The sequence below is a fragment of the Schistocerca cancellata genome, chromosome 4 (genome assembly GCF_023864275.1).
Source record: "Schistocerca cancellata isolate TAMUIC-IGC-003103 chromosome 4, iqSchCanc2.1, whole genome shotgun sequence".
In the NCBI taxonomy this organism is placed as follows: Eukaryota; Metazoa; Arthropoda; class Insecta; order Orthoptera; family Acrididae; genus Schistocerca; species Schistocerca cancellata.
This window is the reverse complement of record NC_064629.1, coordinates 743044385-743063686: the sequence shown is the minus strand read 5'-3', so window position 1 is coordinate 743063686 and position 19302 is coordinate 743044385. Positions and strand designations below refer to the sequence as shown.

The window sequence follows — 19302 nt, the reverse complement described above, 5'->3', positions numbered from 1 at the left end:
CATGAGGAGGAAAAAATGAAGGGGGTGTCACCTCTATCGGCACAGAGGCAGGAAGAACCTGCTTCATGAGGTCCACAGAAGCACTGGCTTTCTTCTGCTGTCTGCCTGCAGAGTCCAACGCAGAAAAACGGTTGGGGTGCACACCAGCGACATGGAGGCTGGTTGGGCAAAGGTATCACATGGTGACACCGTCGAAGAGGATCATCGAGTTGGCGATGGAGAAGACTGTTTGCCTTTGCTGGACTTCTTTGAGCCTTTCCGGTTAGCAGAGGAAGACTCAAGTGTTGGTTGGCTCGAGGGACGTAGGAAGTCTTAATGGGAGTATTCCTTCTGTCTTTTCCGGCCTACCGGTTGTGTAGATGGTGACTTCACCCCATGAAGCAAGAGTTTGATATCTTGTTGCACAGCTGGACAAGGGGACTGCAATGCTACCATGACACTTGGCTCTTTCACAACCTCAGAGGTGAATTTGAGGTCGTATGTCTGCATGGCCATGTCCTTCATGGAGCGAGATTACCAAGAACACTACTATAAGTGCCAGACGGTAGAATGCAGGGTTTGTGCCTAGCCAATAACTTGAGAGCGACCAGGTAAGGAACCTTTTCCTTCATATGGATCTCCTGGACATCCCACTCATCGAGATACATGGGACAATCTCGAGAGGAGGCAGCATGCAGTTGATACTACAGGTAGGAAGAAGCAGACAAACACCCTTGTGCGCATCCCTACCACAGGTTACACATTTGGCCAGGTGCCGACAACACATTCTAGTGCGGTTGAAACAATGACACTGCTAGCAGCGCATTGGGTTCGGAATGTACAGTCAGACTGTGAGACCCTCATAGCCTGCTTTGATGTGGGATGAAAGCACCACTCTATCAAAGGTGAGAAAGAGTGCGTGAAGGCACTAACGAGGCATATACCTTTTTCATCACCCAATGGATGGCAATGACACCATGATCAGAGAGTTATGCTTGGATTTTGGCCTTGGTCAGACAGTCATGAAGCCTAATGTAAATAACATTACAGGAAGAATTCAGAGTTCTACGGGCTCCAACACAAGCAGGATAGCCGTGGAGAAGCAAAGCAGCAAACAGTTCTTGTCCTTGAAAATCGGAAGTAGTCTGAAAAAGCAAAGTGCCCTTATGTAAAAGAGAGCAGGATTTCACAGGGCCGGCAATTGGATCAACAACTTTCTGAATAATAAACAGATTTAATGTTGCAAAGGACTGACTGTCTTCAGTTTGTGAAACTATGAGGAACAGTGGTGCATTCTTTGAATCATGAGCCTCATTCTGTTTATGTTCTACAGACGTTGATTGTGAAGATGATTGGCTCATTGTGAGAAAATCCCCCCCATGATTCTCAGTGTCGTTGATGGCATGCTCCTTCCAACTGGGGGGGGGGGGGGGGCACTTCACAAACTGGGGGGGCACTTCACAAGGGTGCACACCCACCTTAGGTGTTTGTTCACACCTCAGGTCACGCGTCCACAGGTCCCAAACACTTGACAGAGGGACCAATTGGCAATTTGGGAAGGTAGCAGCTCAGTAAATCACCTCACCCTGGGCCTGGCATGCACCAGGGGTTACATGCAAACCTTACCTGTAGACCCAGGGCTGGGAATTATGCGTTACCCAGTCACCTGTTATGCATTGGCCAGCCTCGTACAGGGACGAAGAAGGAAAAAAGAGCCCCAAACGCCAAAGTGGAGGGAGGATAGAAGAAGGTGAGCAAAGAAATAAGAAAGGAATGAAAGACAGCGGTGAGACTGTTCTTATATCAGCTTCAGACAGTGCGGAACATTCCCAAAAACACCCCAGCCATGTTCCCCAAAGGAGGGCAAAAAGAATAGCAAGAGGATAGGCATGCAGCACGGAAGGGCAAAGATGCTGTGAAGGTAGATTTCTCCCCCATGTGATCAAAAATCTTAAGTACTAACATCAACATGTTTTGGAATGAACTGCTTATAGATGGAGAAAGCAAGGCAGATGGTATGTGTGTTTCATTAAGATCACTGTTGGTTTTTTATTTCAATAAAGCAAAACACATTAGTGACAAAAATCTACATTTTCTTGGAGTTGCAAGACAGATTTAAAACACCTCCATTGATTTCAAAAAGAGTAGGCCTCTTGGGAAGAAGTGTTAAGGCAGTGAAGAGTTGTGTAAACCAATACTATAGGTGACCACGAATGAAATGTTGGTTCTACTATTTTCTTATTTCCAGTTATTAGTCACTATGTTACGTCTTATTTTACAGGTACTGTATGGTTTTTATTTTGAGAAATATGTGATTACATAGCATAGAAACCACCTGTGACTGCCACAATGTTGTTCTTATTGTCCATACTTTCTAATATGAAAATTATTTTTGAAGTGCCAAAATGTGTTAGAATAAATAAAATGTCTATAAAATGCTGCACTGTACTTGCAGTGAGACAGACACAATTCATGAAATCCATCGCCCATGGCCCCTGGTCTGCCGAGGAGCACTGCAGTCCTTGGCCCTTGAATAACTATGAAAATCTGCCGCATTATGCCACACACAAAAGATCCTGACTGCAGGCAGAGTGGTGAGACTAGATCTGATGGGCAGGGCTTGCACAATTGTGGGAAATGATGGGCTTCAGATCAGCAGGCCCGACCTGCTAGAGATACCCACTGAAATGGTCTGCAGTTTTGGCCTGTCATGGAAGTCCACTTGTGTGGCCAGCTATTTACACATGAAAAATGTTCAAATGTGTGTGAAATCTTATGGGACTTAACTGCTAAGGTCATCAGTCCCTAAGCTTACACACTACTTAACCTAAATTATCCTACGGACAAACACACACACACACACACACACACACACACACACACACACACACACCCGAGGGAGGACTCAAACCTCCGCCGGGATCAGCAGCACAGCCCATGAGTGCAGCACCTTAGACCGCTCGGCTAATCCCGTGCGGCGTGTTAATGAAATGAGATTGCGTTGGTCAACCCATGCGACAGATAACTTGCGCAAATGCTTTGAGAATCTATATTAATGAGGGTAGGTAGCAACTTACCATAAAGATGAGTGCTGAGTCGCAGACAGGCACGTAGAACAGACAATCGCACTCTCACAACTAAATTTTCGGCCATAGCCTTAGTCAGAGAATAAGAACACACACACACACACACACACACACACACACACACAGTCCCTGAGACTCAACTCATGCATACATGACCGCCATCTCTGAGAATCAGATCCAAACAAACCACTACTCCTGTCACCTCCCTGCCTCTCATTGGCAGCTGCTAGACTAGTTGCAAGAAGTGGTGGCAGCTGACTGCAAGCTGATGAGAGTGCTAGGAAATGGAGAAGCAGTAAGACTGAGGGAATAGAGAAGTGGCGCACGTGCTCAGCTACGCCCAGCCAGTGACGGCAAAACTATTTCACCTACTAAGACAAAAATGAGATTTTTCTAGTGTTTTTCTTTTCTTTCAAATTTCTCTGATTTCCCTGACATATTTGAAATTCCCTGATTTCCAGAACTTGTGGCAACCCTGGTTTATCTTGAGGATGACATAGAAAATAAACCAAATATTTGTTCATAATCTGAGCCATTATTTCAACAGTGCCTTTCCCTCAATAACGCATACAGAAAAAACAATGAGGAGCGACGAATACAAAAGGATGGATCACCATGGGCATAATTACCTCCTGTGCAATCTATAAAAAATTTAACTTTACACAGGAAAAAAAGACAAACAGTGACCTAAATTTCCAACGATACTTTAAAAAGTATAAAAAATCTCCAGAGGGTAACAACTAATGTGAAACAGATCTCCAACCACTACGTTATCATAAACTCAGGTAACATGAGTAAAGTACTTTTGGAAGTTGTCGATGGTAGTGCAGGGACCAAAGCCAACTGCATATCACATGAATATCTCCAGCTAAATGAAACAAAGATCTCTAACACAAAACAGGTTAGTCAACATTTTAACTTTAATTTTTCAGAGGTTGCCAATAATCTAGAGCTAGTGACAGGAATCACTACGCAAGCAGTATCACACAAACCTATATTCCCACATCAGACAGGTCAATTTTTCTGAGCCCAGTAATCAAACAAAAGGCATTAAAAATTATGAGCCACAAAAATCACCATTTTCACGAGGAGCTGATGATATCCCAGATTACCTATTAAATAACATATCTGTTGAAATTTTCATACCTCTATGTAATTTTGATCAATAGCAGAGGATGTTTCCCAGAAGCATTGAAGACCTCGAAGGTAATTTCAATCTTTGAAAAGGAAGACTGATGATGTAAATAATTATCATCCTGTTTCCATACTCTAAACTATATCCAAGATATACTTAAAAAAGCTATATACAAGGTGCTCCATTTATCTTGACCACCCTAAATAACTGTTTGTCCCCTAAATAACTATTTGTCCAGATGGAAATTACAAAATGTTTCAAACAAATGTTCTTTAGCCATCAGCCATCAGTGAGCATTATTGCCTTCGTTGTTGTTTGTTTTTTACAAAGATATGAACAGCAGTATGACTTTTTTAAATGGCACCCTGTATTTTTTATTTGGTAATTCATTCCCTCTTGTAAAGACCTATTCAAAAATGTATCACAGTGTACCATTCACTGAAACACAATGTTATTAATTACATAACACAACATTGACTTCGAGCCCGGGATCACAAACTCTTCCACTTGCTGGAGTTGCCAGAAAACAAATGAAACCAAAGTAAAAACGTAGCACAAAACTGACTGACTCTCCTGTACCATTTTCCAGGAGTAGAACATTCAAACGTGCTCAAAGTGGTGACCCTGGACACCGATACACTGGTGCACTCGTTGAATGAAAGAATTATTTACTGCTTCCAGTGTTGCCTGCTGAAGAGAATTACAAGCAAGCACGATACGTTCTTGCATGTCTTCTGGAGTTGTTGGAATATCACGATAGACAACATCTTTCCTGAAGAATCGCAACAAGACGGCAAAACGTCCGTTGTGAAAGTGGGTTCTTGTCAGGATATCGCGCTCTACACAGTTCCGCTGCCTGTGTAGCATTTCGCCTACCTTCAACAACAATAAAAGAAATGTTAAGTCGATGCAGTTTGTAAGGAGGACAGCCTTTACTGTATCCCTACTCTACACAACAGTATTTAAAAGGAGCAAACTACTGTACTAAATGTACCCGTACGTAAGAAAACAGTATTGCAATTACTGTTCTGCTAACTTACATTCCCCATAGATGAATAGTATTTCTAACTTCTCTTCGTTGGTGTACATTCTACTCACACAACTCTTCAACTGATGATGGTTGATGGAATGACTGGTGTGCATTCTACTTATGTTTACATTTGTCCTCTGTCAATATCAGCACATGAATGTGTTCCATTACCCCAAGTACCTGCACTAAGCACTAGGAGCGTCAACATCAATGTTGTGTAATGTAATTAATAACACTGTGTTTCAATGAATGGTACACTGCGATACATTTTTGAATAGGTCTTTAGGAGAGGAAATGAATTACTGAATAAAAAATACAGGGTGCCATTTAAAAGAGTCATATCACTGTTCATATCTTTGTAAAAGATGGCAGTCATGCTGATTGATGTGCCCCTGACGGGTAATGAACATTTGCTTGAAAACTGGAAAACAGTTATTTAGGATGGTCAAGATAAATGGGACATCCTCTACAATAGAACCAAAGCATTTGTAGAAAAAATGGAATCATTGAGCACACAGAAATTTGAGTTTAGGAAAAACAGGACTGTTAATGAAGCACTCTTCAGTTTCACTGAATAAATCCTTGAAACCTTCAATCAAAAGGAATTTTCTTCTGGACATTTCAATGACCTTAGCAAGGCGTTTGATCTCTGTATCATTCATTCACTGTAGATTCAGAAGGTAGAATCACATGGCATCAGAAGTACAGCAGATAATTGGTGTAAATTCTATCTCACCAACCAAAAACAAATGGTACACACCACAAGCTGTGAATCTACAAAAAATTATTCTGACAAAGCCGTGATAAGCTGTGGAGACCACAAGGCTCAGTACTGGGATCTCTCCTCTTCCTACTCTCTATCAATAACCTTCCTCTAAATCTCCCTAATACTTCTCCTGTGTTGTCTGAAGATGATGCAAACTTGCTCTTCTAGTTGGACTCAGTTCTGAAATTGAAGCTCAAAATTAATGACACAACTGAAAGATTCCTCTCATAGCTCCACCATCATAAATTATTATTAAACACAAATGAAGACAGCTCATAAGCCCTTCTACCTATCCCGAAACCACCCTGCCTATACAAAACCCTTGCAATTGATGGCAAAGAAATTTAACTAATAACAGAAGCAAACTGTCAGGGAGTCAGGATTGACAGGTCCCTCCAGTGTCACAACCACAGGACGAAACTACTAAAGCAAGCATGGTAGTCTCTGCTATGCTTTCAGAATTCTCAGGCAATTGTGTGATGTAAATACACTAAAACTGTTTATCAGGGACTTGTGCACACAATAATAGTATATGGTATCCCTTTCTGGGGGAAGAGGGGGCGGGTTACTCACAAAAAAATTTTCCTTATGCAAAAAAGAATAACAAAAGTAGAGAGAGAGAGGGAGGGAGGGAGGGAGGGAGGGAGGGGGTGGGGGGGGGGAGAGAGAGAGAGAGAGAGAGAGAGAGAGAGAGAGAGAGAGAGAGAGAGAGAGAATCAATACGATCTGCCACCAAAAACCATTTTCAAAAAGCTTAATATACTGTCAGTTCCCTGCATTTATATTTCTTATATTTTAAGAGACAGTTTCTTTTGCAGAAAAGAAAGAAGAACAACTTGATCTCTTCACAACAACTGGAGAAATCCACTGCCATGACACAAGAACATCCATCTGGTGAAACAAAGATTAGCCCTCGAGTGGGTGCACCTACGTATAAAGTATGCCATCCACAAATAACACCGTCTTGAACCATTTCACTGTTGCTTTACAATTGTGAGCCCATACATATTCCTTCATTATTGCTTCAGATAACACAGCGATAAGCTGTTCTGTCATGCATCCATGTGAGCAGCAGTAATATACAATAAACAGTGAGCTAGCTAGGCAAGGAAAAAATTTATGATCCATGCAAGAAAATGACCCAACTTCCAAGCTAGCAGCACAATCTCACAATGAGGCAGTTGTGTACGAAATAATTAGGAATCAAATAAGCGACTGGCTGGGATCTGATGCAACCATGCTATTTAATGCTTTGAGTGGATCATCACTGTGGGGCAACAATTGTAGGCAGCAACAGAGTGATATAATGAAACTTTATTTTATTATTGTTAATTAAACTATGGGTAAAATAAGGTTTTGCTCATACATGTTTACCTTGGTGACATAAAGACAATCCATGTATACAAAGTGTGTCTGCTAATGTTATAAAGAATGGTGTGTCTGCTTGAGGGTTAAGCAGAAGTTTCAATGGGGTGAGGAATATGGGCCGCTTCTTCTCAACTAATTACCACTACCAATTAGAAATGAAAGCAATACCCTCAAGAAGTAAGTAAAGGATTTACTAATAAAATACAGTTTTTATTCTGATGATGAGTACTTTTAGGCAAACTTGCCTTAACAACTTCACCTTATCCTCTCCCTCCCCTCATATCTTTGTGGTTATGCAGTGTAAGATTCTGTATTTCAAATAAATACATGAAAATGAACAAAGGGGTATGTAATTGCAGTAATTAAATGAGACAAATTAAATACAAGTTTACCTGATCATGAAGAAGAGGTTTTTTCCCAAAATTGTCAGTTGAGAAATACAGGGTCATCTTACATTTGCAGATCAAACTACTACTGTTGAGGTCAACAGTTTTACATTGTTTAATAGACTGATATAGTATCACATCACATGTACAGGTGAAGCTTTGGCTACTGAGGTCAAGTGCAGATTTATTTTGAAGAATTCAGAAGGGTAGGTTAGACAAACCATACTCGTGCTCGAACAGACTCAAAATTTCCTGATACCCCTAAGTGTGCAATACAGTATCAACCTTGCTTAACAATCGTGGAATTTGACTTGCATAGAGCTAATGTAAGGAATACACGAGAAACTATGAACCAGCCCCCACAACAGTTTATTCCTCTGCTTAAAATTTGACAGTTTTGTGAAACACAAGAGGACATAGCATTAATTTCTATTATCTGATAATTCCTGTATTTGAACAAGTTTGCAATAAAAGTTCTCATACATATATGGATACTGTACAGCTTTACTTACACTTACGGTATTTTTAAAGTAAAGGTAATATTGAAATGCAAAAATGTTGTTCTTCAAAAAAATTTCTTGATTCTTAACTTGAGTCAATATTTTATTTGTTTATGAGATACTGTAATGATTTACCAAGTGGACTGCAAATGAGAAATTCGGTCACTGTTCACATAGAGTATTGGGTTTTCGTTATCACCTTTTAATCAGCTTTAGAATAAGGTGATGACTTTCAGATGAAGCAAGAAAAAAATTAATCCAGAATAAAATGTCTAACTAACAAAATAAATCATATTAAAATGACTGAAATCATTGTTGCAAGAGTAAATTACAGCAGCAAGACCAGTCATAGAGACAGCATCGGCAGATGACTCTACATTGTGAGAAGAGCAAAACTTTGAGAATAGGACTGAATCATTATTACAATCTTTTATTTATGTATTAGTTGCTGTTGTTACTTATGACCTGCACCCTAGAAGATATTGCAGTCTGTGTTTCACAGTTGCTCAAGCATAGCACTATGGAAGGAAACAGATACCAGCCTGGTTGAGAACAAAAATGAGTGTGGGGTGGGGAGTGGTGAGCGGACAGCAAATTTTGCTGTACTGGAAACCAAGGGAATCTATACCGCATGCTTTTACGTTTCATGACCATATACCATGTTTAAACTGCAGTTTGGATGAAACAATGTGAACTGACTTTAGAATCACACACATACACAATAGTAGTATACACTTCTGCAGGAGACAGTAGAAGTCTAGATATGGAGCAGTGGCATACTTAATGTGCTGCTTCCTACAGCAATGTTGTTGATGCTTACTGTGAGGCATGACGTGAACGAAAGAGAGTGTGTCTATGCAGCCAATGATAAAATGGTGGGCAGACAATATGTTTGGAAATAAGAAATCTCTGAACATTCTCATGTCAGTAAATAAGCAAAATCCGATATGTATTCGTCAAAAACAACCACATTCTCAGGTCGCACCATAACCACAACCACAGAACTCGCAACATATTCCAAAGGAACAGGCAAATATTTATGACAATGAAGATAGAAATTTCACGACTGTGCTATTACAATGATGGCGATGATTAAAAATAGTGATACCACAAGATGACAGGCTTAGTAAGCAAAAAGATAGCAATCTAATTGCAGTTTTAGATTTAGAAAGTAATAATGACAAACTTGACAAACACCATCGCCAATTTTTTCTGTAATTCCTTTCACTCAGAATGTTTTCCAAAATATGGCACAGAAACTGATAACCATTTATTTGGCATAGTATGTAGCTTCCAAATATAATTTTTTGCCATATGCACAAGAACTGTGTCTCACTACAGTTTGAAAACAATTTAATTATTCCCTCCTGGACATTCACTCAAATACTTTTTCTTAAAATTATGTGTTTTAATAATGGGGACTTCAAACAAGAGCTGTAGTTATTACTTGTTAATGAAGAAAAAAAATTTAAATGCCATCTCTGAAAGATTTTACTGTATCAAAAAGAAAAATCAACCAAGAAAATTTACATTACAAGGAGATAGTACTTACTTTCAGAAAGTGCAAGTCCAACTACTGTCTCTTTAAATACAACAAATATTTCTATTTTTGTAACATACACTACTGGCCATACCATGAATAGCATGCAACAAATCTTAAACTGGCACGAAGTGTGCTACATGCTTGGATACGCAAATTATTAACATTTCAGCGACTAAACAAAGTATGTAAGAGTAATGCCATTTACATCTCATATACAAGGAAAGGTCACATTTTAATGTCGGTTGGTTGTGAGAAAACTGTGTTACGCCCCATTTCACAAAAAGAAACGTCTACTGGCTAGTGTCGGATTTCGACAGCGGCAGGAATGTGGACTATCGAGAATGCGGTTTATGGTTTTAGAAATATTGCTACTAACATTGGCTGGGATCCCAAAAAAGACACGTGAATACGCAGTTATCAAGGAGGGCCACATTCGAGACCTTGTGAAATCTCGACAGCCTCACTCTGATTGTACAGAAGCGTACACATGGTCATTTTTCCACTGTGCCATTCATAAATGAAGCAGAAAGTGAATAATTAGCAATGGTATGATGTAACCTCTATTGTGCACCATACGGTGGCTAGTGGAGTATCTACACAGATGCCAATGTAATGCCTGAGAGGGCAGTCCAACAGTGTCCACAGCACGACAGGCTGCCAGCAAGGTGACCGTTGTTATGTCACCCCTCAATACAGCAGCGGAGATGAGTGCACCTGATGACAATACTGGAAACAAGAGTGGTACGTGTTTTTCTGATGAACCACAGTTTCACGTACAGCAATATGATGGACTTATCCACGTATGGCGATTCTGAGGAGAACAAATGTTGCCAGACTGCATTTGTCAGCACTATACATGCTCAGTACTCAGTGTGGTTGTATGGGATGCCATCGGGCACACCATATGATGACCTTCACTCCATATAGCTGGTAATTTGGACAACACTTATTAGATTTCTGACCCATTAAGGACAGTGCCAATGACACCTACCATGATACAGAAGGTGTGACTATTGCCCCAGCCAGCACATTTTGCATATCTCTCACCCAATGAAAACATCTGGGCACAGGACGCCAAGGGACTGCCACACTGATGGTCATCTGTTACTACAATTTATTAATTCTGGCATAAAATTGAAGCAGTACAGAACAATTTAGTCAGATATGCGATCTGAGTTCAGTTCGACTCGATACCCAGTCGAATTAGAGCGACTATCACTGCCAGAGGTTGCAGCCCTATCTACTTTATTTCATACTTTGTATACCCTCAAATCAAAAACCATCAACAAATTAAATCATTTATTCTGTATATACACAATATGTAGAACTTCCAAAATTGTTGTACTCCTTGCTGTAGCAATTTTAATTGCCAACAGTGTATGTTCCTTCCTCAAAGTGGAATTTAATAATTCTTATTCTTTAACAGTGCAGATATTACTGCAAGTTTTATAAAACTCTACAATTTTAGCATAAAGTCACCTGTTAGTTTTCACACAAAACCTTGAGACATGAACTGCACTAAAAAGATTGTAAGTGTGACAAGAATGGTTAATGTAAATTTATATCAAAGATACCAAGACCTTAACATTGTACCACATTACAATTTTAACTTCAATTCTCGTCTTATTGTGGAAACACCTTTACTGAATGAAATGTCCAAGAACCCTTCCACACTCGTCTCAAAGTTCAAAACTGTCAATGACACTCCTATTTTTTAAAAATTTCCTAGGTGTCTCACTCTGCTAGCAAACCTGTGACACACAAAGACAGTCTTTCTTTTATTTAGTTTCTGTAGTTATCTTTCCTAACTGAAATAACTGCATTAAATCAATTAAATGTATATTCTTAACAAATAAATAAAAGTTGAAAACAAAAAAAAGTTTTCTGGAGGGAAATCGTCATTATTTCAGTTGTGAGTGAAAAATTAATCAAAAAGCTGGAGCTCAGATTGCCTTTTAAGTGAATAACATTCTTCATTAGTGTTCAAGATTAGCATATTTTAAGTGAAATAGACAACTACATGACAGGGGAAGGAAAAAAAAAAGGAAGAAGAAGAAATTCAACCAAACCTTTGACCCTGGGGTGTACGGCAGCGGTTTAGTAATGAGAACAGACACATTCCATTAGAGTCTGGTGTAGCTAGGATGCTTAACGCCTGCACAGCTGCTGCATCAAGTTTCATGTAACGTTTCAGATCAAGAGTATCCAGTAAAAACTGTCCAGCACCAGGTGTTGTCATCAGCTGAGGGACGGGAAAAATTACGTTACCATGTGGTAATAATGTTAATTATAGTATGGAATGAACATACAGAACAAAATGACCTTATCCAAAGTCTACCAACATTTTTTTAGGCTTGAAAGGAAAGTAGTTCTTATTACATTTCACTTACACTACATACATCAGCAACATGAAATTAGCACCAACATTTTAAACTATCAACACTTTGATCAAAATTTTGCTTTGCTAACAATAATACTAAAAATAACATGAAATCTTTAAGGTAGTAAACTAAGAATGCAATACAGGTTAGAGTTTTCCCTTTCTGCTTATACCAAAATCCTTACAAAAAACTCAGTTGGATAAGGATTAATTCTTTAGTGATCAGTGGGAACTATTGTTCCCACTTTCTTGTTTTCGCTATAAGTTCAGTGGTTATCAGTGTTCCCACTTCCAGCTACCATCTCTGTTAACTGTGTGTACTTTGTCAACTGGCATGCAGAAGCTGTTTTATGTCTACATCTTTAGTCAATCTATGCAGAAGTGCTGTTTCTGCGTGAAATAGAGCCATTATTTTGACCGTGACAGCTTTATTTGCATTCTGTGCTTTTCTTTTGTGTGTGAAGTGACGTGTATTATACTCTCCTACTTTTGTATTTACCAAGGAGATAGTATATGCCTGTATTTGGCAGCTTTAACTGAAAGTCACAGAAATATTGCAAGATAAGCTACTGGGAACTACTTATCCCACTGAACTGCGTGTGGTGCACAAGTCGTGTGGTTGTGAAATTGGCATAATGTTTATTGTATGTTTTTTATTGTTTAGAATGCCTCCTGGACTAACATCAAAAGAGATTCTAAGAATTCTGCACTCATTACCAGAGGATGTACAAGATTCAAATTTCAATGCTGACTCCGATTCTGATGAAGATAACCATTCACCCGATGCTGACTCCGATTCTGATGAAGAAATCCATTCACTGAATACTTTACAGATTTTGAACAAAATTAGTGATAACATTATTGTACCAAGTGGTGGTGATGATTTCGATTTGACAACAGAAGCACGTGAAATTTGAAAAATGTCTCCTTGTGATGCCAGTGTATCCAACTCAACTCCAGTAAGTGCTGCTTCAACATTTTTGCCCAATGCTAATATGTGCAGTGAGGATGTTTCCTATTTTGAAAATCTTCCACTGAAATTAGAATAAAGCCCAGAAATTCAGGCTAATTTCTCAAAGTCTGATAATGAAATAATATATTTCTAGTCTATTTACAGAAGACCTGCTGTTACACATTTGCAAACTTATATGCGAAACAGGAAAGATGTCTGATGAAGTCAGGGAAGAAAACAAGTGAAGTGATTTCCAACTGGCAGAACATAAACATTCCTGAGTTAAAATCTTTTATGGGAATGCTTATTTCGATGTGTATACATCAACTTCCACACCTCGGGAAAGTATTGGAGTAGTGATCCTATTCTTGGTGTGCGTGCTATCTCATCAATGAGGACAAAGCATCAGTACAAAAAAATTGTTGAGGATCTGCACTGCAATGACAACAGCATATGTGTAAAAAAGGGACAAGCTGCACAAAATCTGACGTGTCATCAGTGCTGTAACAAAGAAGCTGTGTGAAGCATAAAAACCACCTCCTGTTTTGGCAGTTGATGAATGTATAGTGGCATTCAAAGGATGTTTGACACAAACAATATAATATGTCAATGTAACCAGTCAAGCATGGTGCTTAGTTGATGCAAGGACAGGGTCCATTAGAAACTTTGACATCAATACTGGAAAAAAGACAAAGATGATAGGTCTAAATTTTCATTGGGTGAAGATGATGTCCTTACCCTAACAAATTCAATGGTTGAAAGTAAAAGGCTGGTGGCATTTGATAATTGCAGAGGAGAATTTGCATTTGCTATCAGGTTAAGCGTTGCAGCAGTCAAGTGGCAGGATAGTATATCTGGGTGAATACAATCAAATTATCACAATCCCAAAAACAACTGTTTCGAGAGCAAATAAAGATGGTAGCAGAAGTGAAATATTCTGCCCTTTGGCTTTAGCAGAGTACAATAAAATAACAGGAGTAGTTGATAGATTTGATCAGCTGCAAGAACGGTATGCTGTAGTCTTCATTCATTGCAGTGGCAGCACAAACTTTTTCTTTCTAGTAGATTTGGCAGTTGTCAATTCCTAAATTTTATAGAAGGTTCAAAAGACAGAAACAGACCAACTAACTTTTCAGTTACACTGGCAAGGCAGCTCATCTGTGGCTTCTGTCATAAGCGAAGAGGAAGGCCTGTGCATCCAAACACTGAAAAGAGGTGTGTCTGGAGTTCCAGATGAAGTTCATCTGCAGAAAGTTTGGTCTCACTTGCCCACAAAATGTGTAACAAACAGAAGACAGCACAAACGTAGTGCAAAGAAAAGAGAATGAAAGTAATGTGGAGCAGCTGTTGTGTGCCTTTGTGTATAGCACCCTACTTTTGTAAGTTCCATGGCACATCACCTTAATGAAAAAGGACAACAGAACATAATACATGAAAATGTGTCTAGTATTTAAGATGTTTTTTGTACTTATAAACAAACATATCCTCCCCCCCCCCTTCAAATTCTCAGGGGTAGTCATTCCAGAGATCAGTGGGAACAATAATCCCCAGCCCCCCCTTTTTTAATAATAATAATTATACACTAATATCCGACTTTCAAGACTTCAGCTATGATTTTGAGTGTGGTTTCTTAGCCCTATAAAGTGCTGATATAAAGTCCACAACTTCGGTAAATAATTTAGTCACGAAAGAGGTAAGCAGGAATTTAGCCACTAGTTTTTTGAAGGAGCTGTTACAGTATTTGCTGGAAATGATTCTACATCTACATCTAAATCTAAATCACACTCGGCAAGCGATCTATGGCGTGTGGTAGAGGATACTTTCGGTACCACTAACTAATCCCCCCTTCTCTGTTCCATTCACAAATGACATGTGGGACAAATGATTGTCAGAAAGTCTCAGTATTAGCTCTAATTTCTTGAATTGTCATCGTTGTCATTTCGTGGGATGTATGTGGAAGGAAGTAATATGTTTCCTGTCACTTTCACTTTATAACAGCACTACTGAACATTTCATCTCCTGAAAGTAAGTAGTGGAGAGTAGCTGTCTCATGATTTATTAGTATTCTTGACTGAATTTTCCTGTGATGCAATTAATTATGGGTTTTTACTTTTATATCGTTATTAGAAGACTAACTCTTAAAAGTAAATTTATTCTCTCAAATGTTGAACAACTGGTTTAGTCTTACCTCAAGATATTTGACAAGTGCACCTAGACATGTTATAGCAACCGACAGTTCCATTTCTCGCAGCTGAATAGCATCTTTGATGTGGGTTCCCTCGAAATTAAGCAGCGAGTTCAGCTCATGGACCAGGCCATCTGATGTGAATTCTGTTTTTTTACGATTTGTAACCAATATACCCATTCTTTCAAATATCTAGAAATTGATAAAACTGAATTAAACAAATTTGACAAAACAAAAACATGAAGTTGTTTTAAAAATTTTACTTATTTTATGGGCCAATCTTTCAATCAATACCAAATTCCTTCAGTTTCAATATAAAGTGGATGCAGAAAGCAACAATCCATAGCTCTCCTAAAACTTAACTCTCATGTACCTAAACGGATACAGATAAACTGACCCACTACATAACAAGAAGCCAAAACAGGGGAAAAAAAAAGCAGTTAAAAACCATGGAAAAAACAGTGACATGGTAAAATTACAACAGAATTGCAATGGACAGAATGTGGAAGTCTCAGAATAGGACCAACATGTCGGAATTCTATCAAATGAGACTTAAGGCTAAAATGAAGGATTACTTTGCAAGCCTGATTCTGCATGTGTTCCAAGCACTAATCCCAATGGAATGGCTATATTCGGGAACACATGAATTCCTTATTTTTTTAATCTGAATTATTAAAAAAATCAAAAGTTTGTCATCAGATTACATGGCTCACACTATCATAAGGGCCATGAAAGAGAGAAATTATCAGTTCTAATACTGTATACTGACTAACAAAATTAAAGTTATTACAATAATTGAAATTCCTGACTGGAACAGTAAGCAAAATAAAGGAAAGAAAACCACTCATCTTTAGCACATTGCAGGCAGGTCACAGAGACTGCTGCAATCCCTTAGAAGTCTTTCACTTTTGCACCTTCTTTGCATGGCTCTTGACCAAAAGATAATGAAGAAAAGCAAAACCTTTTAGCTGATGTTTGTTATCATCCTATATCTCAACATCTGTTTAAAGTTTTTTGAAAGGTACCACATATTTACTGAATCATTACATTTTGAAAATTAGAAGATTCAGAGTTAGAAAAAAGTTTGTAATTGCAAAAAATCAGAATTTACTATAAAATAAATGTACAAAACGATTTCATTGAATTTATACAACTCTTTATTGAACAAAATTTGTCTTTTTGTGATATTGCTTGAAACAGTCAGGTAGACACAATCCTACATTACATTCTTCACACCACCATCTGGTCTCCCTTCTCACTCATTTGCCAGTACTGTGTGTGTCCTTTTTAGAGCAAACAATGCAGTATCTTGATGCATACTTCTTGCTTGTTGCTTGTTGTTGATGGGACGTGAGTGAGGAAATTCCCTGCTGTTAGCCTGTTTGCTGTTGAACCCTGCTTTTCATCTTTCTTGAAAGCTTCACCTGATTTCTCGAGTATTTGTTTTTCCACATTCACCATACATGTAAACAAGCTGGTTCGTTTGTGAGAGACAGGCCGAAGTTTCTTGTACAGGATGTAAGAATTGACCACGCACATCAAATACCTTTTTCCACCATTTCATTGAAAATAATAGGAGGTCACTAGCTGATCTCCATGATCAACACCAGTTTGATTTTTACTATAATCAAGTATGAGATTAGACTTCAGTTTTTCTACCATTCCAGCCTCGAATTTTGTCTTTGTAACACTACTTGTCATTCTATGTTTGGTGGAAAGGGCAAACACATCCCTAGTATCTTTCCAGTAAAGTGCTAGCACTGAATTTTTTCTCTTGAATACTATTCCACCTCTTCTTGGCTTATTCTGTTTGAATTCCTGTGGTGAGCCTTTTCTGTTTCTCATTACTGTGCCAATAGCAGATGTGCCCTCATCAAAAAACCTTTCAAATAATTTTACAGAAATATAAAACCGGTCCATGTACAGTGTATGACCCTTACATAGATGACTGTTACATAAACGTAGCACCACAGAATCTGCACTGTTGTCTTTTTCACCTGCACCAGTGTACCCTTCACAGTTCAAAACATATCCTGTTGCTGAATCACTTAGAATGAAAAATTTTATACCATACCTGCTCAGTTTGTTCTTGATATATATACTCGAAATTGAATTCTCATTCTGAATGGACATAAACCTTCATCAACTGTGAGGTTATTGCCAGGATAAAAACTGTCCTTGCTTTTCAGTACAAAGTTATCAAGAAAAGGTCGGATTTTGTGTATAGGATCATGGTTTGGTTGACCCTTTCGTATGTAATTATCATTGTTATTCACGTGAAGCATAAAATAAATTGACCTACATCTGTCTCTTTTCATGATTTTTGCAGGTAAAGAGGAATATAGCCTTAGCTCATTACTCTAATAGTCCGTAACATTTGGTTTGTGTACAAGACAGATGTGAATAATTATAGCAAGGAACTGATAAATCTCACGTAGTGTCACAGAAGACCAACTGGCCCAAAGTGACCTGGAAGTTATCTTATTTTGCCTCCGCAATTTGGAAATTGTTGCTACAGAATAGCTGTTTGTTTCTGTCTTCATGTTTTTTATGACATTTGCGCCAATGAAGATGCTCCAACAGTCAAATTCAGTGCTTTCGGCATTCAAAGGTGCCTAGACATTACTTACACCTTCAAAGAGCAGTAATTGATGTTGCACATCATCATTTACCTAGTCAACAACGTTACTTTGGGACTCCTTCTGTTGTTGTGTTCTGCCTCTGCCTCGATGAATGGGAGCTTCACAGTCTTCTAATTTATCTGATGGCTCATTTTCATTTTTGGAACACTCATCGTTACATTCAAAATAAATTATGAGTCAGTGAAACTGCTGAGAATATGATTGTGATCCCTAAACACAATGACTGGCCATTATAATTACCATCTATTTCAGAAGAACTATTTTCAGTTTTAAACCTATCATCGTCAATTTCAGATTCAGATCCTTCGAGCAGCCTCAGAGTTTCCTCTTCAGTCAAACTGTTTCACAACAAACATTTGCGATAAAGAGAACTACAGAAGCACACTGCAAGAACAAATGTGCAGGAATTGTTTTTGCACATTTTTCAAGTCATATAGCAGTTAGAGGAGGCAGGAACACCATCTAGTGGCCGTCTGAAGTACTACAGGAATGAAACCTCAACTCCAGACGTCACCACACAGATATAATGCGCAGCAACCTGAAATAAAAATCAAGAAGGTGGCACTCTGAGATTCTCCGAGCGCTGACTGTTACAGCAATAAATGCGTGCTTGTAGTTTCTAGGGGCAGCGAGCAGAATGTGTTAACAGCCTGATGTGTGGCACATACACACATAACAGAAAACAGTATTAACTAGCTTTTGAAACCTGGCTCTTCTCCTGAAAGGATGTACACACATTATCCTTTAGACTATTGTCTTCTTCCACCACTCTTACCTTCCTCTCTTCCCCGATCCTCCTCACTGCCTCTCTCTATATCTCTTATATGCTCTACCCCCTCAGAACGCCTTTCCTCTTGTCATGCAGCTGCCAAATCATCTGTTTTCCCCACTCCTGCCTCTCACTGGTTCATATCTCCTCTTTGCCTCGTGTGTCCTCATCTATCACCTCTCCACATCTGTCAGTCCAAGCATCTGCTTTCTAATAATCAGTGTTATCGCAGCCACAGTAGTGTGCGTTTGGGTTTCTGTGTGTGTGAACATGTCTATTTTCTGCCAGAAGCAGAGTCATGGCTCAAGAAGTTGGTAGTACTGTGCCCCGTGTGTCTACGTGCCACACATCAGTCTGCTAAAGGTGTGTGGTTGTCTTCCCTTTATTTTAGGTATTAATATAAAGTTACAATATACATGGTATTAAATTTACAGATACTTTGCATTAAGATTCAGCAGAAATGGCTGATTAAAGTGATACAGTTATACATACAATTACTTTTCATATACCATTATACATCTGTATCACTGAAGAAATCTTTTGCACTATAATCACATCTTTTAAGATACACTTCAGGTCTA

The 19302-nt window shown here is 38.8% G+C and overlaps 1 protein-coding gene across 1 annotated transcript in view; it reads right to left on the bottom strand.

Annotated features, from left to right (window-relative positions):
- Nucleotides 1-19302, bottom strand: part of LOC126184464 (DNA mismatch repair protein Msh2) — a 220434-nt gene that overhangs the window by 67607 nt on the left and 133525 nt on the right. Inside the window, exons 7-8 of the mRNA XM_049926855.1 lie at nucleotides 15314-15502; nucleotides 11863-12035 (exon numbers count right to left, since the gene is read on the bottom strand). Of these exons, the coding sequence (XP_049782812.1) occupies nucleotides 11863-12035; nucleotides 15314-15502 (362 nt within the window). The remainder of the gene's footprint in view (nucleotides 1-11862; nucleotides 12036-15313; nucleotides 15503-19302) is intronic.